Here is a 15,221-nt window from a genome sequence, read left to right as displayed (position 1 = left end):
CTGACCGCTTCGCGGTAGCGCTGAGCATGCGTCCTCTTCTCAATCTCGCGTGCAAGCTTGGAGTCTGTCGAGAAGGTCTCGTACGAGAACTGCTTCACACGTTTCAAATCGCTCGTTGTATTAGTCCATCTTGAAAAAATCGTGGACAAATCATGGGATATACTTGGGTTAGAACATGATTAGTCATGGGCTTGTCAGTATTAAAATCATGGACACATCCTGAGTAACACTGGACGCACCTAGAGTCGATGCGCATCCAAGGGATCAGCGGCCCAGGAATCTTTTCCTTCTTTCTGTAGGCGATCGCGTGTCTACAAGGAAGCATCATCGTCATTCCAAACTCGCAGTCGCACTCCCACGTGTCCACGCGAAGGCGATGCGTCTTCCTGGGTCCTTGCACCACGACTTGACCTTCTTCACCTCCGGAGACTGCGAACTTGTACCGTCCAGCGCTGGCAAGCGCTCTAGTGTACTGGTTTGCGATCTGTTCGGCCACGAAGTGCGACGTGAAGCGAAGGACGTTTGACATCTCTCGTCGAAGTTGCTGTTCACGAACTGTCCAATCCTCGCCACCCGATAACTATACTCATTCTCCATGCGGCGATCATACGCAACAAGGGCCTTCACGCACCCAGCCATGCTCGAGGACCCGTCGACAGCATCCTTCAGCTTCCCAAAGAAATTCTCCAACCAGTTGTTGGTATGGTTCCTGAAGTGCGGAAGTTTGGCTCGATGGTACAGCACCCAGCGTTCCTGCGACGCATCCCAATTCTTCTCAAAGTAAGCGAAGAAATCCTGCAAACCAACGCGATCACAAATGCCGTGGAAGGAGTCATGCGAAATCTTGTATTTGGCTGCGCTGTCTGAGTAGACCATAGCGTGGACAGCCGCGTCTACCTGACTTGCGTCATCTGTCGATATCTTGCAAAATTCTGACTTGGCCCGCTTTTCCTTGAGGTATTTGATCACGTGAAAGTGACAAATTAACACGCGCGCCCTGGGAAAGTTCGATTCCAGCACCTTGATTTCGTTGAGGTCCTTGTCAACGACAATGACACGAAGCCGGTCAATACGTGTTGGATGGAGGCGCTTGAAATGGGCCACTGCGCGCTCCATGTGCCAGTCTCCATTGGCCTCCAACAGAGACTGCTGGACCACTGCGCCCTCCCCAAATTCGTTCATTGTCATGATGGTGAGCAACTGGTAATTGTATCTGTTACAAAACATAATAAATCATGGGTCAATACATGAGTAATCATGGAAAAATCATGGACACAAAATCACACTCACCGATTTGTCTTGTGGCTGCAATCCACCAACAACAACTCGCTGAAGCGACTGTAGATGCGCCTCATATGCGCAGACGCTAGCGAAATCACACCCGTTTCTCCACCAGCAGTCTCAGTCACCGCGAAAACGTTCTCAAGGTCAGCCGCAGCAAACACAGCAACCTCTCGAGCGGTAGCGTCGTTGTCGTCCACCGTGGCAACCGAAGAAGCGTGCCCCCGCACCATGTTATCCACGTCCACTTGGATTACGTTCTGGTCATGCTCGAGGAGGTAGTCGTAGATCTTCGACCTCTTGGCCCCTACCGCCAGCATCCCTTCAACCCGTGCAGCAACCAAACGGTTGTCCACACCCCGAGAAGAAGGGTAAGTGGCGTAGCTGGACGGCGACAGCTTGTGGTTGTGGACGAAGAAACCGTTCTTAACTTGCAGCTCCCCCCGGGCCACGTTCCACTGAACCACAAATCGAAATGGACAGTCCGTCAGCCGGATGTGCTGTCTTGGGCGGCTGCCGGTATCGCGAGACTTGCGCTTCTTCCAGCCGTGTGTACAGATGTACACACGATGGTACGGGTCGAAACCCTCAGGCACCAACTGCGATTCATCTCCACCTTTCTTGGTCTTCGACAGCCGCTTGTTTCGCTCGCCACGAGACATCGTCTCTCGCACGGGCAGAACTTGCATGGTGTTCTCGCAATATGTCGCAAAGTAGGAGAGCCAGGATTCCCAGCTCGTGTGCCAGACAGTTGGCGGTTCGACTGCGACTTCCACTCTGCTGTGACCATGGAGAGCGTTACTGTCGGACTGGCTTTCTTCTTGCTCACTCGATGCGTCACCAGCCGTGTCTGAACGCTCGCGATCGCCCTGGCCTCCGCCTCTGCGAGTTTCTGCTACATCAGCCGTCTCATTCATCGCGTCCTCATCCGAAGACGCTTCAGTGTCCTCACGGGGGTGAGTCCACGATAAGCCAGGACCCCGCCGTGGCCAGGGACGCGCCGCCGATCTTCCTCCAGCACTACCGCTTCCTGAGCCCTTGACTGCTGCTGCATCCTCAGCGCCTTGCATCTTCGGGGAAAGCCAAAATGAGCGCTCTCTCTCGCTCGAAAATATCCGAATCGGAAATATGTGAATCGCGGAGCCGGTAAGATAAAATAAATTCCAATCATGGACAAATCCTGTTCTCAAATCATGGGATATTCCAGGATTATAATCATGGCCTCCAACGGTTCCGAATCAAAAACTAGCTGATTGCATACTTGCTTCAAACGTCCAAAATTACTCGCCCTAAAAGAAAGGAGGATGAAAAGGGTCAACAAAGACAGCTATCCAAACATTGCTTTACTTGCACGAAAGTAGCTCGGGTGCGTGGCAACTTCAGTTCCGTCGGAACTAGCGTTTTCAACTGGGGGTAACATCGTCACGGCTAAGTGATGCCCCTCGAAGCCGGGATTAGTACGAGACATCGTGTTCCTTGCTGAAAATTGTCGCCCTCCACGAAAACGAAAACGGTGACCACGGCAGAGCTTCTGAACGCTTGGATCGCACAGTAGAGCAAACCTTCGCATTTCCTGGAGTTGAAGCTTATCAGTGGAATAGCAGTGAACATTGATATAAAAATACTATCTCAGATACCCGATCAGTTTTTGTGTGTGCACTTTTTCAGTTTCCCCTTCGTCAAGAGTAGCTGCGCAGATGTTCATCCTCTTGATATTTATAGCGTGCTTCATTTCGATCTCATCTCCAACGCCAGCACAAGCAGCACACCGTCATTTAGTTTGTCAGACCGAACGTTCGACTGCAGGTCGCACGACTTTAGAGTTGGACACTACTGGGACTGTGTTGGTTGTGACCACCTCCGCTTCCTTGTCGTCATTCTTCTTCGATTCATTATATCGCCTATGGGAGCTCTCTCACGTCAAACACAGACCTAATCAGCATGCATACGTTGTCAATAATAATTTGCTATCACCACGATCCCCATGATGCACAGCCATTCCCGGGGTTTTCAGCCCACGAAACCCTCCTCAAACACGTAGCTTTCTTGCAGTGCTGGTCGGAATGAAAGTCTTTCAACCATGAATATCACCTCAGGTGTTAGGCTACCTCTCCCATCATCAAGTGCGGAAACTCGAGCTCCGCGAAAACGAACACACAAAACGACCGTCATTGTCACTCCCAGCGGTTCATCGTCGTAAGCTCGACTAGCATCACTTCAGTCTGAACGTACAACTTTCTCCAGCGCGCGGACAACCTTTGAGCAATGACAGACACTACAAAATACCACAAGATTCCGTGAATTAACCACGATAGGGGCCAGCGAAAGAGAGAAACCAACGTACGCGAGGCTCTCGCGCTCCGTCTTGGCCTTCTCAATCAGCGAAGCTATCGTCTTCATGCGCTGACACTCGCGTCCGTGGATCGTGGCAAGGATGTAGTCCCCCGCTGCACTAATAGTTTCCTGTCGATGTCTGGACTGGGCGCTCCCTTGCAGATCTCGTTCAGAATGAACATGAACCAGTTGCTATTCAGAGACAAGCATGAGTGACTCCGACGTGGTTGTGGACGCAGTTTGCTGCTCCTCGCGTTTGTAGCTCGAGTTTGCAGCGTGCCGTAGCATATTCTGTCGCTTCGCTGATCTACCCAGATCACTGCGTGCAATGCTCTTGTTCGTCAACGAGCTGCCACCGGACTACCGGTAGTCCAGACCATCACTCACAAAAAAGGTGAAAGCCGGAATTTCAAAAACCGACGATAAAAACGAGTTGAGAGCATGTCAAGGAGCGAGCAGGAAGACGACTGGATCGATGAGGTGCAGCACCGCGAGGGCTTCGTGCTGGACGAGGTGAGTCTCCCACGCCGTTCGTCTGCGTGTCCGCTCGATCAGGAGTGGGTTCTCCCACTTCTTTTCGCCGCCTCCTGGCATCACGGACGCCACGTTTTCAGGTCAAATAACACGTTCATAACGGTTGCGGTATACTAAAATCAAGTGAAAATGGACGTGAACTTATCAGCAGGGCATGAGTGGGCTCGAGATCCCGGATCGGGAGGTGACCTACCGCCGCGCCAACGTGGAGACGCAGTTCATGACCTCGCGTTTCGACTCGCAGGTTCGTGGCTCATTTGGCTACGAAATTGGTCAAATTCAGACTAATGGGTCCATGGCTCGTTGTCTGCAGACGGAGGACGTTTTTGCACCTCCACCGCCTGGAAAAGTGGTGTTTACTACGACTCCAGCCACACTGCAAGACCTGGATGATGGCTCCACGGTGCTGGGCCTCGACCCCATGCAGGATAAGTCGAAAGAGTTTTTGTATGCTGGACCTGGAAACGGCGCGAAGGCGGAAAACTCTTCCAAGTCTCAGGTTTTCGTGCCTACTGGAGAGGTTCCAGATGCTCAAGAAGTAGGCTATCGCCAAGTGAATCCCATGTTTGAGTCCTGTGAGCCTGCTGGGGTGATTTTTCGGACCCTTCACAAGGCTATGCGAGCACAGGACGTCGAGTTCTCGTGCAGTCCCGACTGGACGGTATGTAGTGGGCCGACTAAGCCAACTGTCCGCAACTTATCTCTCTCATTAGGAGTTTGACGTTGTGCGGGGCTTTGATGCTGGCTTACATTACAGATGGACGCATATGGGCTGATCGCGGCGGAGGAGGTGTTCTTCAACGTGCATCTGCACCGCATGGCCATGAAGTCGACCATCCGAGTGGACTTCAATTTGCGCTCGGTGCGTATTACTTGAGTCGAGTATCATATCTTGGTGAGAGGAGTTTGATGCGACGTTCATGGCGGTCCTTTGCAGGGCGACGAGCTCAAATTCCTCGGTTTGACGGACTCAATCCGCAAAGAGTGCAGAGCAATCGACAAGGACATGATCGGACTCCCCGAGCTCAGGTTAGTCTCTCTCGTCCACGCGACTTTTTCTTGTCTTATTGGTGCTTGGCGCATTGCTGTATTGCTGGAATCCAGCGAGCTAGTTCCATGCACAAGGTGAAGAGTTGATTCTAAACGCAATTGGGTGTGTTGCAACGTGCGCTGTGCCGGTGGATCCCGTCTGGCCGCCACGCGCCTTCATGTTGTTTTTGTATGTGTGTCGAGCAGCTTCGATTTCCTGGCAGATTGGTCCGCCCCAGGTGAACTGTTTCCGGGGTCCCTCTCGGTGGACTCGCAAGAATTGTCGATGCTGCTGCTCGAGATCAACTCGGAGGCCCCGCCGTTCACGCGCTACGAGGTGGCCAAACGGCTCAAAGAACTTTGCCAGTACGACTCGAATCGACGTGCTCTTGCTGATCTGCTCAAGGAGCAGTTCGTCTCAGGATTGCAGTCAATGCTCAAGGATGACAACGAGGACATCGTGCGTTTTGCCATCTACACCATTCTGAACTTTGCGGATGACATCGCCACATTGAACGAGTACGTACAATGAGAGGGTTTATCATTAAAATGGTGTGAATGTGCAACAATGCTTACTAACCATTGACTGTTTGTTGCTCCACCTGCTTACGCTTACAGTTTGGAGCTGCCTCGGTTGCCCGAAACTCTACGGGACATTTTAACCCTCTCGCAGAAGGACTCAACGAAAAAACTCGCTGGCGATCTCTACAAGACCATTAACGCCGTATGTTAGGTTAGTATGAAGGAGGAGGATCAAGGTGAAGATTGCTTGATGGTGGATAGCAAGGTTGAAGGTTGCAAAAACAAAGAGCGAGACGCGGCCATAAGTGTGGAGGCTCTTTGGCCGCTTGACGGAAGTCTACCATCGTGGCCTGAGAGGAGTGGTGGTAGAACGAGGTCGTCTTAGTTTCAGCCTACGTTCGCGAGCTTCATGGCTATTGTAAAATGTGTAATGCCACATGAAGCCGTAAAATCATTGACTCTGGTGCGCACTAACAGCTCGCTAAAACTAAGACCTGAGTCAAGAGTTGTCTCCAGTCTTAAGCCAACGTGTGTTCCACAACCAACCTACATCGACGAGTTGGGGAACGCCATGACAAAGCCTTTGCCGACACTGTGCAGGACGTCGGGGGCTGTCATAGAGCGCTGATGCTCGTCAAAAGCAAGAGACGAACTGAACATCGCACAAGTGCAAGGCAGCAGTCAGGCATGGTTCGAGCGGACACGAGAATGGCATGACAACTAACCTGGCTCGCGTTACAAGAGAGCCTCCATAGGCAGCAAGCAACAATGGATTACCCTTGAAGTCGACATCGGAACTGAGCGCGAGGACAATCGGGGTAAGGCACACATTAGCGTCGAGATCTAGCAGCGGCAAACAGGAGTACAAACTTACAAATCGACGTGCTTTGTCCACGCTGCAAATGTACCAATAGCGCCAGAAAGCACCTACGCACACAGCAGCAGTGAGTGATACGATGGTTCCAAGACACTAAAAGCTGCGATCCAAAAACCACGTACATCTCCTTGTCCTCCGCACCGCCGCGGGCACCCAAACTCATTATTCGTTAGTGCTGCGCAGTTTTAGCAACAGTATACATTAGTGCAACAAATAATTTGCTTACACTGAAAATAGGGATCCGTACTAATCGCTCCATCCGAAAACGTATCCGCACTGCCCTTCTGGATAATAACCGGGAACCCCAGACTGTGCACACCCTAAATAGTCAGATTGCGGTGCAGCTCCAATAGGAAGCAATGGTTCCAGCTCCTTACGCTTCGCTGAGCTGAGCCGGCGGGATCTTCGCAGCCTCTGCGATGTCAATGCTTGGCAACAGTTGCGTCGTGGCACACAGCCTCGCATACTCCATCTAAAAACCATGAAACATTCATCCTGTCAGCAGCTGCAATACATCCCGACCAAACTCGTAACAAAAATACTACCAATACTCACTGCATTCGGTGTCAGGATCGCATTCTTGTAGCCCTTCACCGTCTCGGGTTTCAAGCTGACAAGGTATAGCGCGTCGCCGTCCAATACCAGCGGCAAGTTGGCCTCCTTGGCCCTAGCGATCACCCGACGAGTGATTTCCTGCACACTGGTGTCTCTTCCAAGCCCAGGACCCACTACTAGCGCGTCCAGTCTCGGCAAAACCTGCGCGATCCTCTCCACAGCCTCTGTCACGATTTCGGCGCGTTGAGGCTCCTCAAACCTCGCCAGGGACGCGTCCGAGCGCAGCAGCGGATGCACAATGAGCTCCGGACTGTAGCTCTTGATGGGGACGGCCGCCTCTTCCACGCAGAAGAGATGGCACAGATCCGCCCCCGTCTTGAGACTCGAGACGCCTGCATAGAACGGAGCCCCCGTGTACTCGAACGAGCCCCCAACAATACCCACGCGGCCTGCAATACAGCAGCATTAGCACCATCATAAACGATATTAGCTATAGTAGAACAAGCAACATACCCTGCTGGCCCTTGTGCCAATGCGCCGCGAGCGGAGGGATCAAGCGAGACACAAGTGACCGTGGCCCTGACATCTTCAACTGATTGAGGTATCCACTCTTCGATTGGCTGTTATAAATAATTGGAAATGTGTTTTGTCCAATCATCGTCGCCCTGTTCACGCCAGAATCCATCCGCGTCTGACGTGAAACTTCAATGTGCCTCCACGTCGGTCACTTCCGAATCGACGCAGCCACAAGAAACCCCCCGACGACCCTAAGACAATGCTGTCCCCGGCGCTGCTCAAGCGCTCCACGCGACTCGGCGGCCTGCGGCTCGTAGCCGCACGCTCGGCGCTGCCGGCCGTGCAGGTGCTGCACCAGACGCAGACGCGCACGTTCGTGGCCGACCAACTGTACAAGCTGGCCAAGCGCGTGATGCCGCGCATGTCAGACACTGAGAAGGCGGCGCTGGACAGCGGCACTGTGGGCTTCGACCGCGACATCTTCTCGGGCTCCCCGAAACTCGCCACGCTCGACAAGTACTCGGCGCAGCTCAACGCCGAAGAGCAGGAGTTCATGGACAAGGAGGTGCAGCAGCTGTGCGAGATGATCGATGACTATGGCGTCTCGCGCGACCAGGACCTTCCTCTCAAGGTGTGGCAGTTCATCAAGGACAAGGGCTTCTTGGGCATGATCATCCCCAAGGAGTACGGCGGCAAGCAGTTCAGTGCGCATGGCCACTCGGTCGTGATCACCAAGATCGCTACGCGCAGTGCCGCCGCGGCCGTCACGGTGTGTGTGCCCAACTCGCTGGGTCCTGCAGAGTTGCTGCTCCGTTACGGAACGGAGGAGCAGAAGGACTACTTCCTCCCTGGCCTGGCTAATGGTAAGCACCTGCCGTGCTTTGGTCTCACGGGGCCCTCGTCGGGATCCGACGCTGCGGCCATGCGTGACACGGGCATCGTGTGCGAGCAGGACGGTGTGCTGGGCATCCGTGCTACATTCAACAAGCGCTACATTACGCTGGCACCCGTTGCCACGTGTGTAGGCTTGGCTGTGGATGTGAAAGACCCGCAAGGTCTGCTGAAGGGAAAAGGATATGCGGGTATTACGGTGGCACTGCTTGAGCGCGACCACGCTGGCCTGCAAATGGGCAAGCGCCACGACACCATCACCATTCCATTCATGAACGGTCCTGTGACGGGTCAGGATGTGTTCATCCCGATGTCTAAGATCATTGGCGGCCAGGAGCGTGTTGGCTACGGCTGGAACATGCTCATGGACTGCCTGGCGGAAGGCCGCTCTATCAGTCTTCCGGCGTCAGCGGTTGCTGGAGCTAAGCTGTCGGTGAACGCTGTTGGTGCCTACGCACGCATCCGCAAGCAGTTCAAGGTGCCGATTGCGAGTCTGGAGGGTATCCAGGAGCAGCTCGCCATCATGGGCAGCAATGCCTTCATCATGACAAGCGGCCAGCACATGGTGAACTCCATGATCAACCAGCATGAGCAGCCCGCTGTCATCAGTGGTGTGTGCAAGCAGCAGATCACGGACCGTGGTCGCGACACTGTCATCCGCGCCATGGACGTTCTTGGTGGTGCCGGTATCTGCAAGGGTCCCAACAACTTCCTTGCCAACATCTACACGTCGCTGCCCGTTGTGATCACGGTGGAAGGTGCTAACATTCTGACCCGGTCGCTAATCATCTTTGGCCAGGGCCTTACGCGTGCTCACCCTCATCTGTATGAGCTCATCAAGACCATCCAGCACGGCGATGACATTGAAGGTTTCAAGAAGGAGTTGGTCAAGCTGATTCAGCATGGTGTGTCGAACACGGCCGGCTCGCTAACGACGGCTGTCACGCGCTCGCGCTTCAAGCGGCAGAGCGATCTGCTCCAGCACTACGAGTCTCAGATGGACAAGCTCGCCAAGAATTTCGCCATGTGTGCAGACTTGTCTTTGGTGCTTGGTGGCAAGCTCAAGTTCGCCGAAATGATCTCTGGTCGGTTTGCGGATGTGTTCTCGAGCCTCTACCTGGGCTACTCGACGATGTGGTTCTACAAGAACAACCGCCAAGTTGAGGGCATCGATGTGATCTTTGACTACACCATGACACAGCTTTGCTTTGAAGCTCAGCAGGGCATCGTGGGTATCAGCAAGAACTTCCCTGTTCCTGGCGTTGGTCCGATCATGCGTGGACTGTCATTCCCGTTCGGTCTGCCGTACGACTCCCCAACTGATAAGCAGATGCGTCAGGTTTCGGAGCTTGTCTCCACGGACTCGGGTGTGCGTAACCTTCTTGCCGACAACGTGTTCGTGTCGAAGGACCCGGAAGACCGCGTGGCGTTGCTGAACGCGACTCTGCCCAAGGCTGTCAAGGCGGACAAGACGCTCGCTGCACTACGCAAGCAGAAACGCACTGCCACCATTGACGAGCAGAAGTTCATCGACGAGGTCGAGGCTGCGCGCGAAGTCATTATCCAAGTGGACAGCTTCGACGCTCTTGGTCCGGAGATCGGCAAGCCTAAGGACTACGTGCGTCCCGGCATGGTCGGCAACGTCTTCGACAAGAAGTAAGCACACCGCCGTCTGAAACGAATTAGCGAACTTCACGAGCACTTGAGATAAGGAATGAACCCTCATGGTAGGCTCATAAGGGAAGAAACGAGAAACCAAGCATTTACAATACCAGTACAGAATTCACTTCAACCACTTCCCAGCATTGTACAAGTGCAAGAGGGCGAGAGAAGATCTGTATTTTGGCGCACACCGAGCGCTGCACCCTCACTAAGCTTTTATTACGCGTGGTATCGTTTTTCTGTTTGTTTGTCTTCTGGGTGAGCCATTCGCTCTCATGCCAGCACTTGCACCTTAATGAGGCTCATCAAGACACCAGCATAAACGGATTCTAGCAAAATGCGCCTGTCGTCGCCGTCAAGAATTGTCGAATCTGCTAGAGCTTCTGAAGACATTTCAGTTCTCTCCAACGAATTTCTGGGAGTCACCACAACAAAACACGTCAGCAACCACATTCCGCTGCATCAGAAGCATCTTCTCCTGCAGCGCAACCAACCTCGGTGTTTTGCCGGGCGCACCGCACAAAGGCGTCGGCCACTTCCTTGCATTTCAAGACGTCGCTCTTCTTGTCTCTATAGCACTGCAAACACGCCTCACGCTCGGGCGAGCACTGCACGTCGCGGAGCGGCGCGCGGTACTTCTTCTTGTTGATCTCCGCCACGAGCTGCTCAACGCGCTTGTTCTCGCGCTCCTCCTGCTCCTTGGCGAGCTGCGCCTGCTGCGCCAGACTAGGGGCTGCCAGCTTCTGCTGGTTCTGCTTGAGCTCCATTTTCTTCCGGTAGTCGTCAGCACCCTGTACCAGCCAATATATCCGACGTTAGCTAAATTAATGAATGGTCCACTCCCCAAGAGGATATCTTGCCGCACCTTGGCGTAGGCCATCTGCATCTGCTCCTTTATGACCGCCTGCTGCCTGCAGGAATAGGAGTAGCATGCACAACAATGAGTACTCGTAAAGTAGTATGCTACGAGCTGTGACGTCCGTACTGCGCGCTGATGCCCGCCGTCTGCTGCTTGGCCTTGGTGGAGGCGTCGTGCGTGCCGTTGATCTGGTTAACGAGCGCCGGCGTTAGGCGGATGGAGGCCACCGTCTCTCCCTCGTGCTCGCCCTCCGGTCGCAGCTCGGCCGCCGCCTCGCCCGTCACCACGCGCGACTGCTTGGCGCCCATGCTCCTGTATCTCCCTCGAGCTCTCGCCGGGTTTTGTGCGGCCCGCACACGGCGGAATCGGTTACCGACAGCTGATACAGTATTCGTTTAGAAGGGTCTGGTATGATGTCGGATAGTGCATACAGACCGGTTCTACCGGTTGAATGTTAAACCCTCGACGCTGCCCGCTTCAAGGCGAACTGCATCGCCAGTGCACGGACGCATCGGTGACCCCGATGCGTTGTTAATGCGATCCTCTCACATTATTTGCTCGTTCAAGCACCGAAGTGGATCGACTACCTGAACTGTTGCAAACTTCAGCCGGACGCTTTTGTCCACCGCAGTGACAGTCGAGGTTTCGATGCGATCGCAGCCTCCGATCGTGTGGGGCCTGCTGCTATGTTGAAGTCGCGGCGATGTCCGCCTTCAAAGCCACCAGACCGGCGGCACGCTCTTCTTCGTCGACGTCAATGTATCCATTGTCGTCGCTGTGCCAGTGGCTCGATGCCACCTCATTGCTCTTACAAGCGCGGGGCCCCGAGCAAGCAACGGCAACAACGGCACAGATGGGGATCAGCACTGGCGGTAAGTCAAGCTTGCACTTGCATTGCACGTTAAGCCCAAACCGCGCTGCTGCTCGCCTTCGCCTAAAGGAACCTGCAGCAATCCACGTTGGGAATCGCGAGGCAGTGGCAATTGCAACCAGGTCATGGTTCCAATGACCACTGCACAGGGCAGAGGAGGCCACGCCGTCGCCGCCGCCCATGGGCCGGCGTCATGGATCCACTTCGTGGTCTTGTCCACCTCGCCTCTCGCCGGGTGGGCTGCAACGAAACCTGCTACAGTTAATTTTCACAAGCTGCGTGTGGCATCCCAACTGCCGATTCCAAGTTGAAAGCATACAAAGAAGGACCTTTATACCCAGCAGACAGGTAGCCATGTCTCTGCTCCACAATCCACAGCCCCACGATTTCTGCACCAGCGCTCCAAAGCCGAGCCGAGCAGGTCCACACGCTGCCCTGGCGACGTGGCAATGCGCGCTCACTCCCCAAGATCCCCTCGACGAAGCAGAGCTCTTCCCGGTTAATCTCGCCATGTCGGACAAGCAGAAAACGGCTCTGATCGCCGCCACCGCGGTCGCGGGCGTGACCGCCGGCTCCTACCTGCTGCGTGTGGCCATGCGCCCCGTGCTGCGCGCGCGCGCCGCCACCTTCTTCAAGGGCATGCTGGCCGACGCCAACATCGTGCTGGACCGCGACATCCGCGTGTACGACGAGGACATCTTCCTTGACTGGGTGCACCGCGGCATGCTGGCCATCGGCGAGTCCTACATGGCCAAGAAGTGGGACGCCCTCATCCCGCTGGACGAGCTACTCACGCGCCTGCTGTCGCTGCCCGCCGACAAGCGCCGCAAGATCCTCAAGGCCTGGAACGCCAAGTTCATCGCGCTGGGCGGCAAGATCTTCAACTACCAGTCGCCCTCGCGCGCCGGTATCGTCGGTGCCCACCACTACGACCTGGGCAATGACTTCTTCAAGCTGTGGCTCGACCCCTACATGCAGTACTCGTGCGCCTACTGGAAGGGCGTCGAGGACAAGCACGACCTCGATGCTGCGCAGCGCAACAAGCTGCACCTGATCGCCAAGAAGCTCAAACTCGAGCCGGGCATGCGCGTGCTCGAGATCGGGTGCGGCTGGGGCGGCCTCGGCTGCTTCCTTGCCAAGGAGTACGGCGTGCACGTCACCGGCATCACCATCTCCAACGAACAGCTCAAGGGAGCCCGCGAGTGGGCCAAGCGCGAAGGTGTGAGCGACCTCACGAGCTTCGAGTACTGCGACTACCGCACGATGCACGGCCAGTTTGACCGTGTGGTGTCCATTGCCATGATTGAAGCTGTGGGCTTCAAGAACCTGGACGAATACTACGATGTGATCAAGCGCTGCCTGAAGGATGGCGGCCTTGCCCTGGTGCACGGTATCGCCGCCAACCGCTCCATTGAGGTGCCCATTCAGCTCTGGATTCTCAAATACATCTTCCCCAACGGCTTCTTGCCGTCCGTAGCGCAGATGGTGATCCCCTCGGAGCGCAAGCTCATTGTGGAGGACGTCCACAACCTCGGTCCGGACTACGACAAGACGCTAATGTGCTGGTACGAGCGTTTCCAGGACCACCTCAAGAACGGCAACATCGACCGCCCGGAGGTATTCTGTCGCATGTGGGACTTCTACCTGCAGTACTGCGCCGCCGGCTTCCGCGCGCGTACCATCCAGCTCGTGCAGATCGTCTTCTCGAAGAAGCGCCCCGACCGCTACGACGCCGTGAGATAAACGAAAGGAATCGTTCATCTCGGGCAAGCGCCAGCAGCAGCAGCTCATCAAAAGCTCAGTCTGGAGGTTCTGGTTCTGGTGCCGCGGATGCAGGAACATGAAGCGTAGAATGGAATGCGTGGCCTTGCCTGCACATAGGATACAACGTAGACTAGAGGTTGGCTGTAGGTGGTCGAGCTCTGAAGATAATCCAAGCAGGTTTGACGATTGATACTTCCAAGCATATGCTATCTAGATGGAGCTCAAACGTGGGTCATAATCGTTGGAGAGCGGCCATCCATTCATCAATATCCCCGCCCCCGCCCCCTCCTCAGCGCACAGCGGCTAAAAGAGCTGAATGGAGAAGCCAACGCGTAACCCGTCAGCGCTGAGCATTTATCGACCGGGTCTGTTCAATGGCAAAGTGGTGCGTACACGCCGTGGACGCTATCCGTGTATACTGTGCGGGAGGTAGCTAATTTTTAGCGCTCGTTCCAAGGCCATCGTCACGGGTGGCGGCACAGGCATCGGGAAGAGTATCGCGTACGAGCTGGCGTTCCTGGGCTGCACCGTCGTGATTGCGTCCCGGTACGAGTTTTGCTTTTCGGTGACCGCGCCGATACACTTATGAGTGCTCTGCTGTTGGGCGGACCAGGGACTTCGAGCGGCTAGAAGCTGCTGCAGACAAGATCCAAGCAGACATCAAGGCTGCCAACCCTGCGTCTGTAGGATCGGTGCATCCTATTGCGTGCAATATCCGCAGCGAGGAGCAGGTGTCAAACCTGGTGGATGAGACCCTGGCAAAGTTTAAGAGCGTGGACTTCCTCGTGAACAACGGTAAGATCCTCGACAGCCAACACCAATCATTCTGGATTAACCAGTTTGCTCCAAATGTGAAGCTGGCGGACAATTCCGTTCACTCCTGGAAGACGTGTCGCTGAAGGGATGGCAGGCTGTCATGAACACCAACCTGTAAGTCTGGCCTTCTGCTGTCAAGTATATCCCGTCGACGTGTGGCTCACCGAGTTCTGTAGTAACGGAACATTTTCAATGACGAAGAAGGTTTACCACGCCTACATGAAGGAGCACGGGGGCAGCATCGTCAACATTATCATCCTCTTGGACAAGGGAAACCCGGGTTTGGCGCACAGTGCTGCTGCCCGTGCTGGCATCGAAAGTCTGTCAAAGTCGCTGTCGGTTGAATGGGCTGCGTCCGGCATCACTCTCAACTGTGTTGCCCCGGTGCGAAAGCAGTTGGTTCGTTTGTTATGTCGTATCTAATCAAAACTTGTGGTATTCCTGCAGGGTATCATCCTATCCAGCGGCGTGGAGAATTACCCCAACGGTGCTGAGATGTTCGAGTATGCGGCCGAAAAGGCGACAGCAGCGAAGCGCATGGGAAGCGTTGAGGAAGTATCCGCCAGCGTGCTGTACTACTTGTCCCCTGCCGGTGCCTACGTGACTGGGGACACCATGCATGTGGACGGAGGCTGGCACCTCCTGGGACCACTTCTCGATGTGTCACCCCATGAGAACAACCGCCCGTACGGCACCTGCAAATTGTAGAG

At 54.9% G+C, this 15,221-nt stretch overlaps 7 protein-coding genes across 9 annotated transcripts; 4 read left to right on the top strand and 3 right to left on the bottom strand.

Annotated features, from left to right (window-relative positions):
- Window positions 1-2,709: 2,709 nt before the first annotated feature.
- KRP23_2180 (uncharacterized protein) lies at window positions 2,710-3,013 on the bottom strand (the record flags this gene model as incomplete). The annotated part of the gene is made up of 2 exons (XM_067886882.1): window positions 2,710-2,854; window positions 2,919-3,013. 2 exons carry the CDS (start codon window positions 3,011-3,013, stop codon window positions 2,710-2,712), a joined length of 240 nt encoding a protein of 79 aa, XP_067749521.1.
- A 1,043-nt stretch (window positions 3,014-4,056) lies between these two features.
- On the top strand, window positions 4,057-5,911 carry KRP23_2179 (uncharacterized protein; the record flags this gene model as incomplete). Of its 2 annotated transcripts, none has more annotated exons than XM_067886880.1 (7): window positions 4,057-4,128; window positions 4,301-4,393; window positions 4,463-4,810; window positions 4,907-5,011; window positions 5,087-5,178; window positions 5,386-5,697; window positions 5,797-5,911. In XM_067886880.1, the coding sequence occupies 7 exons, from the start codon at window positions 4,057-4,059 to the stop codon at window positions 5,909-5,911; spliced, it is 1,137 nt and encodes a 378-aa protein (XP_067749520.1). The 2 variants fall into 2 exon arrangements, with proteins under 2 accessions (XP_067749520.1, XP_067749519.1); XM_067886879.1 differs by having other exon boundaries at window positions 4,298-4,393.
- A 335-nt stretch (window positions 5,912-6,246) lies between these two features.
- Window positions 6,247-7,718, bottom strand: KRP23_2178 (ATP-dependent (S)-NAD(P)H-hydrate dehydratase; the record flags this gene model as incomplete). The annotated part of the gene is made up of 8 exons (XM_067886878.1): window positions 6,247-6,352; window positions 6,426-6,497; window positions 6,575-6,627; window positions 6,700-6,752; window positions 6,825-6,886; window positions 6,955-7,049; window positions 7,133-7,581; window positions 7,646-7,718. 8 exons carry the CDS (start codon window positions 7,716-7,718, stop codon window positions 6,247-6,249), a joined length of 963 nt encoding a protein of 320 aa, XP_067749518.1.
- A 189-nt stretch (window positions 7,719-7,907) lies between these two features.
- KRP23_2177 (Acyl-coenzyme A dehydrogenase) lies at window positions 7,908-10,199 on the top strand (the record flags this gene model as incomplete). Of its 2 annotated transcripts, XM_067886877.1 has the most annotated exons (2): window positions 7,908-8,606; window positions 8,674-8,691. In XM_067886877.1, the coding sequence occupies 2 exons, from the start codon at window positions 7,908-7,910 to the stop codon at window positions 8,689-8,691; spliced, it is 717 nt and encodes a 238-aa protein (XP_067749517.1). The 2 variants fall into 2 exon arrangements, with proteins under 2 accessions (XP_067749517.1, XP_067749516.1); XM_067886876.1 differs by having other exon boundaries at window positions 7,908-10,199.
- A 396-nt stretch (window positions 10,200-10,595) lies between these two features.
- On the bottom strand, window positions 10,596-11,368 carry KRP23_2176 (uncharacterized protein; the record flags this gene model as incomplete). Its single annotated transcript, XM_067886875.1, has 4 exons — window positions 10,596-10,616; window positions 10,696-10,992; window positions 11,067-11,112; window positions 11,187-11,368. 4 exons carry the CDS (start codon window positions 11,366-11,368, stop codon window positions 10,596-10,598), a joined length of 546 nt encoding a protein of 181 aa, XP_067749515.1.
- Window positions 11,369-12,441: 1,073 nt separating this feature from the next.
- KRP23_2175 (Cyclopropane-fatty-acyl-phospholipid synthase) lies at window positions 12,442-13,674 on the top strand (the record flags this gene model as incomplete). The annotated part of the gene is made up of 1 exon (XM_067886874.1): window positions 12,442-13,674. The coding sequence occupies one exon, from the start codon at window positions 12,442-12,444 to the stop codon at window positions 13,672-13,674; it is 1,233 nt and encodes a 410-aa protein (XP_067749514.1).
- A 337-nt stretch (window positions 13,675-14,011) lies between these two features.
- Window positions 14,012-15,219, top strand: KRP23_2174 (Peroxisomal trans-2-enoyl-CoA reductase; the record flags this gene model as incomplete). The annotated part of the gene is made up of 6 exons (XM_067886873.1): window positions 14,012-14,080; window positions 14,153-14,241; window positions 14,309-14,490; window positions 14,553-14,625; window positions 14,688-14,895; window positions 14,959-15,219. The coding sequence occupies 6 exons, from the start codon at window positions 14,012-14,014 to the stop codon at window positions 15,217-15,219; spliced, it is 882 nt and encodes a 293-aa protein (XP_067749513.1).
- Between the last annotated feature and the right edge of the window lie 2 nt (window positions 15,220-15,221).

Source organism: Phytophthora ramorum (genome assembly GCF_020800215.1).
Source record: "Phytophthora ramorum isolate Pr-102 chromosome Unknown Phyram_PR-102_s0002, whole genome shotgun sequence".
Taxonomy (NCBI): Eukaryota; Oomycota; class Peronosporomycetes; order Peronosporales; family Peronosporaceae; genus Phytophthora; species Phytophthora ramorum.
This window is presented reverse-complemented; position numbering and strand designations above follow the sequence as displayed.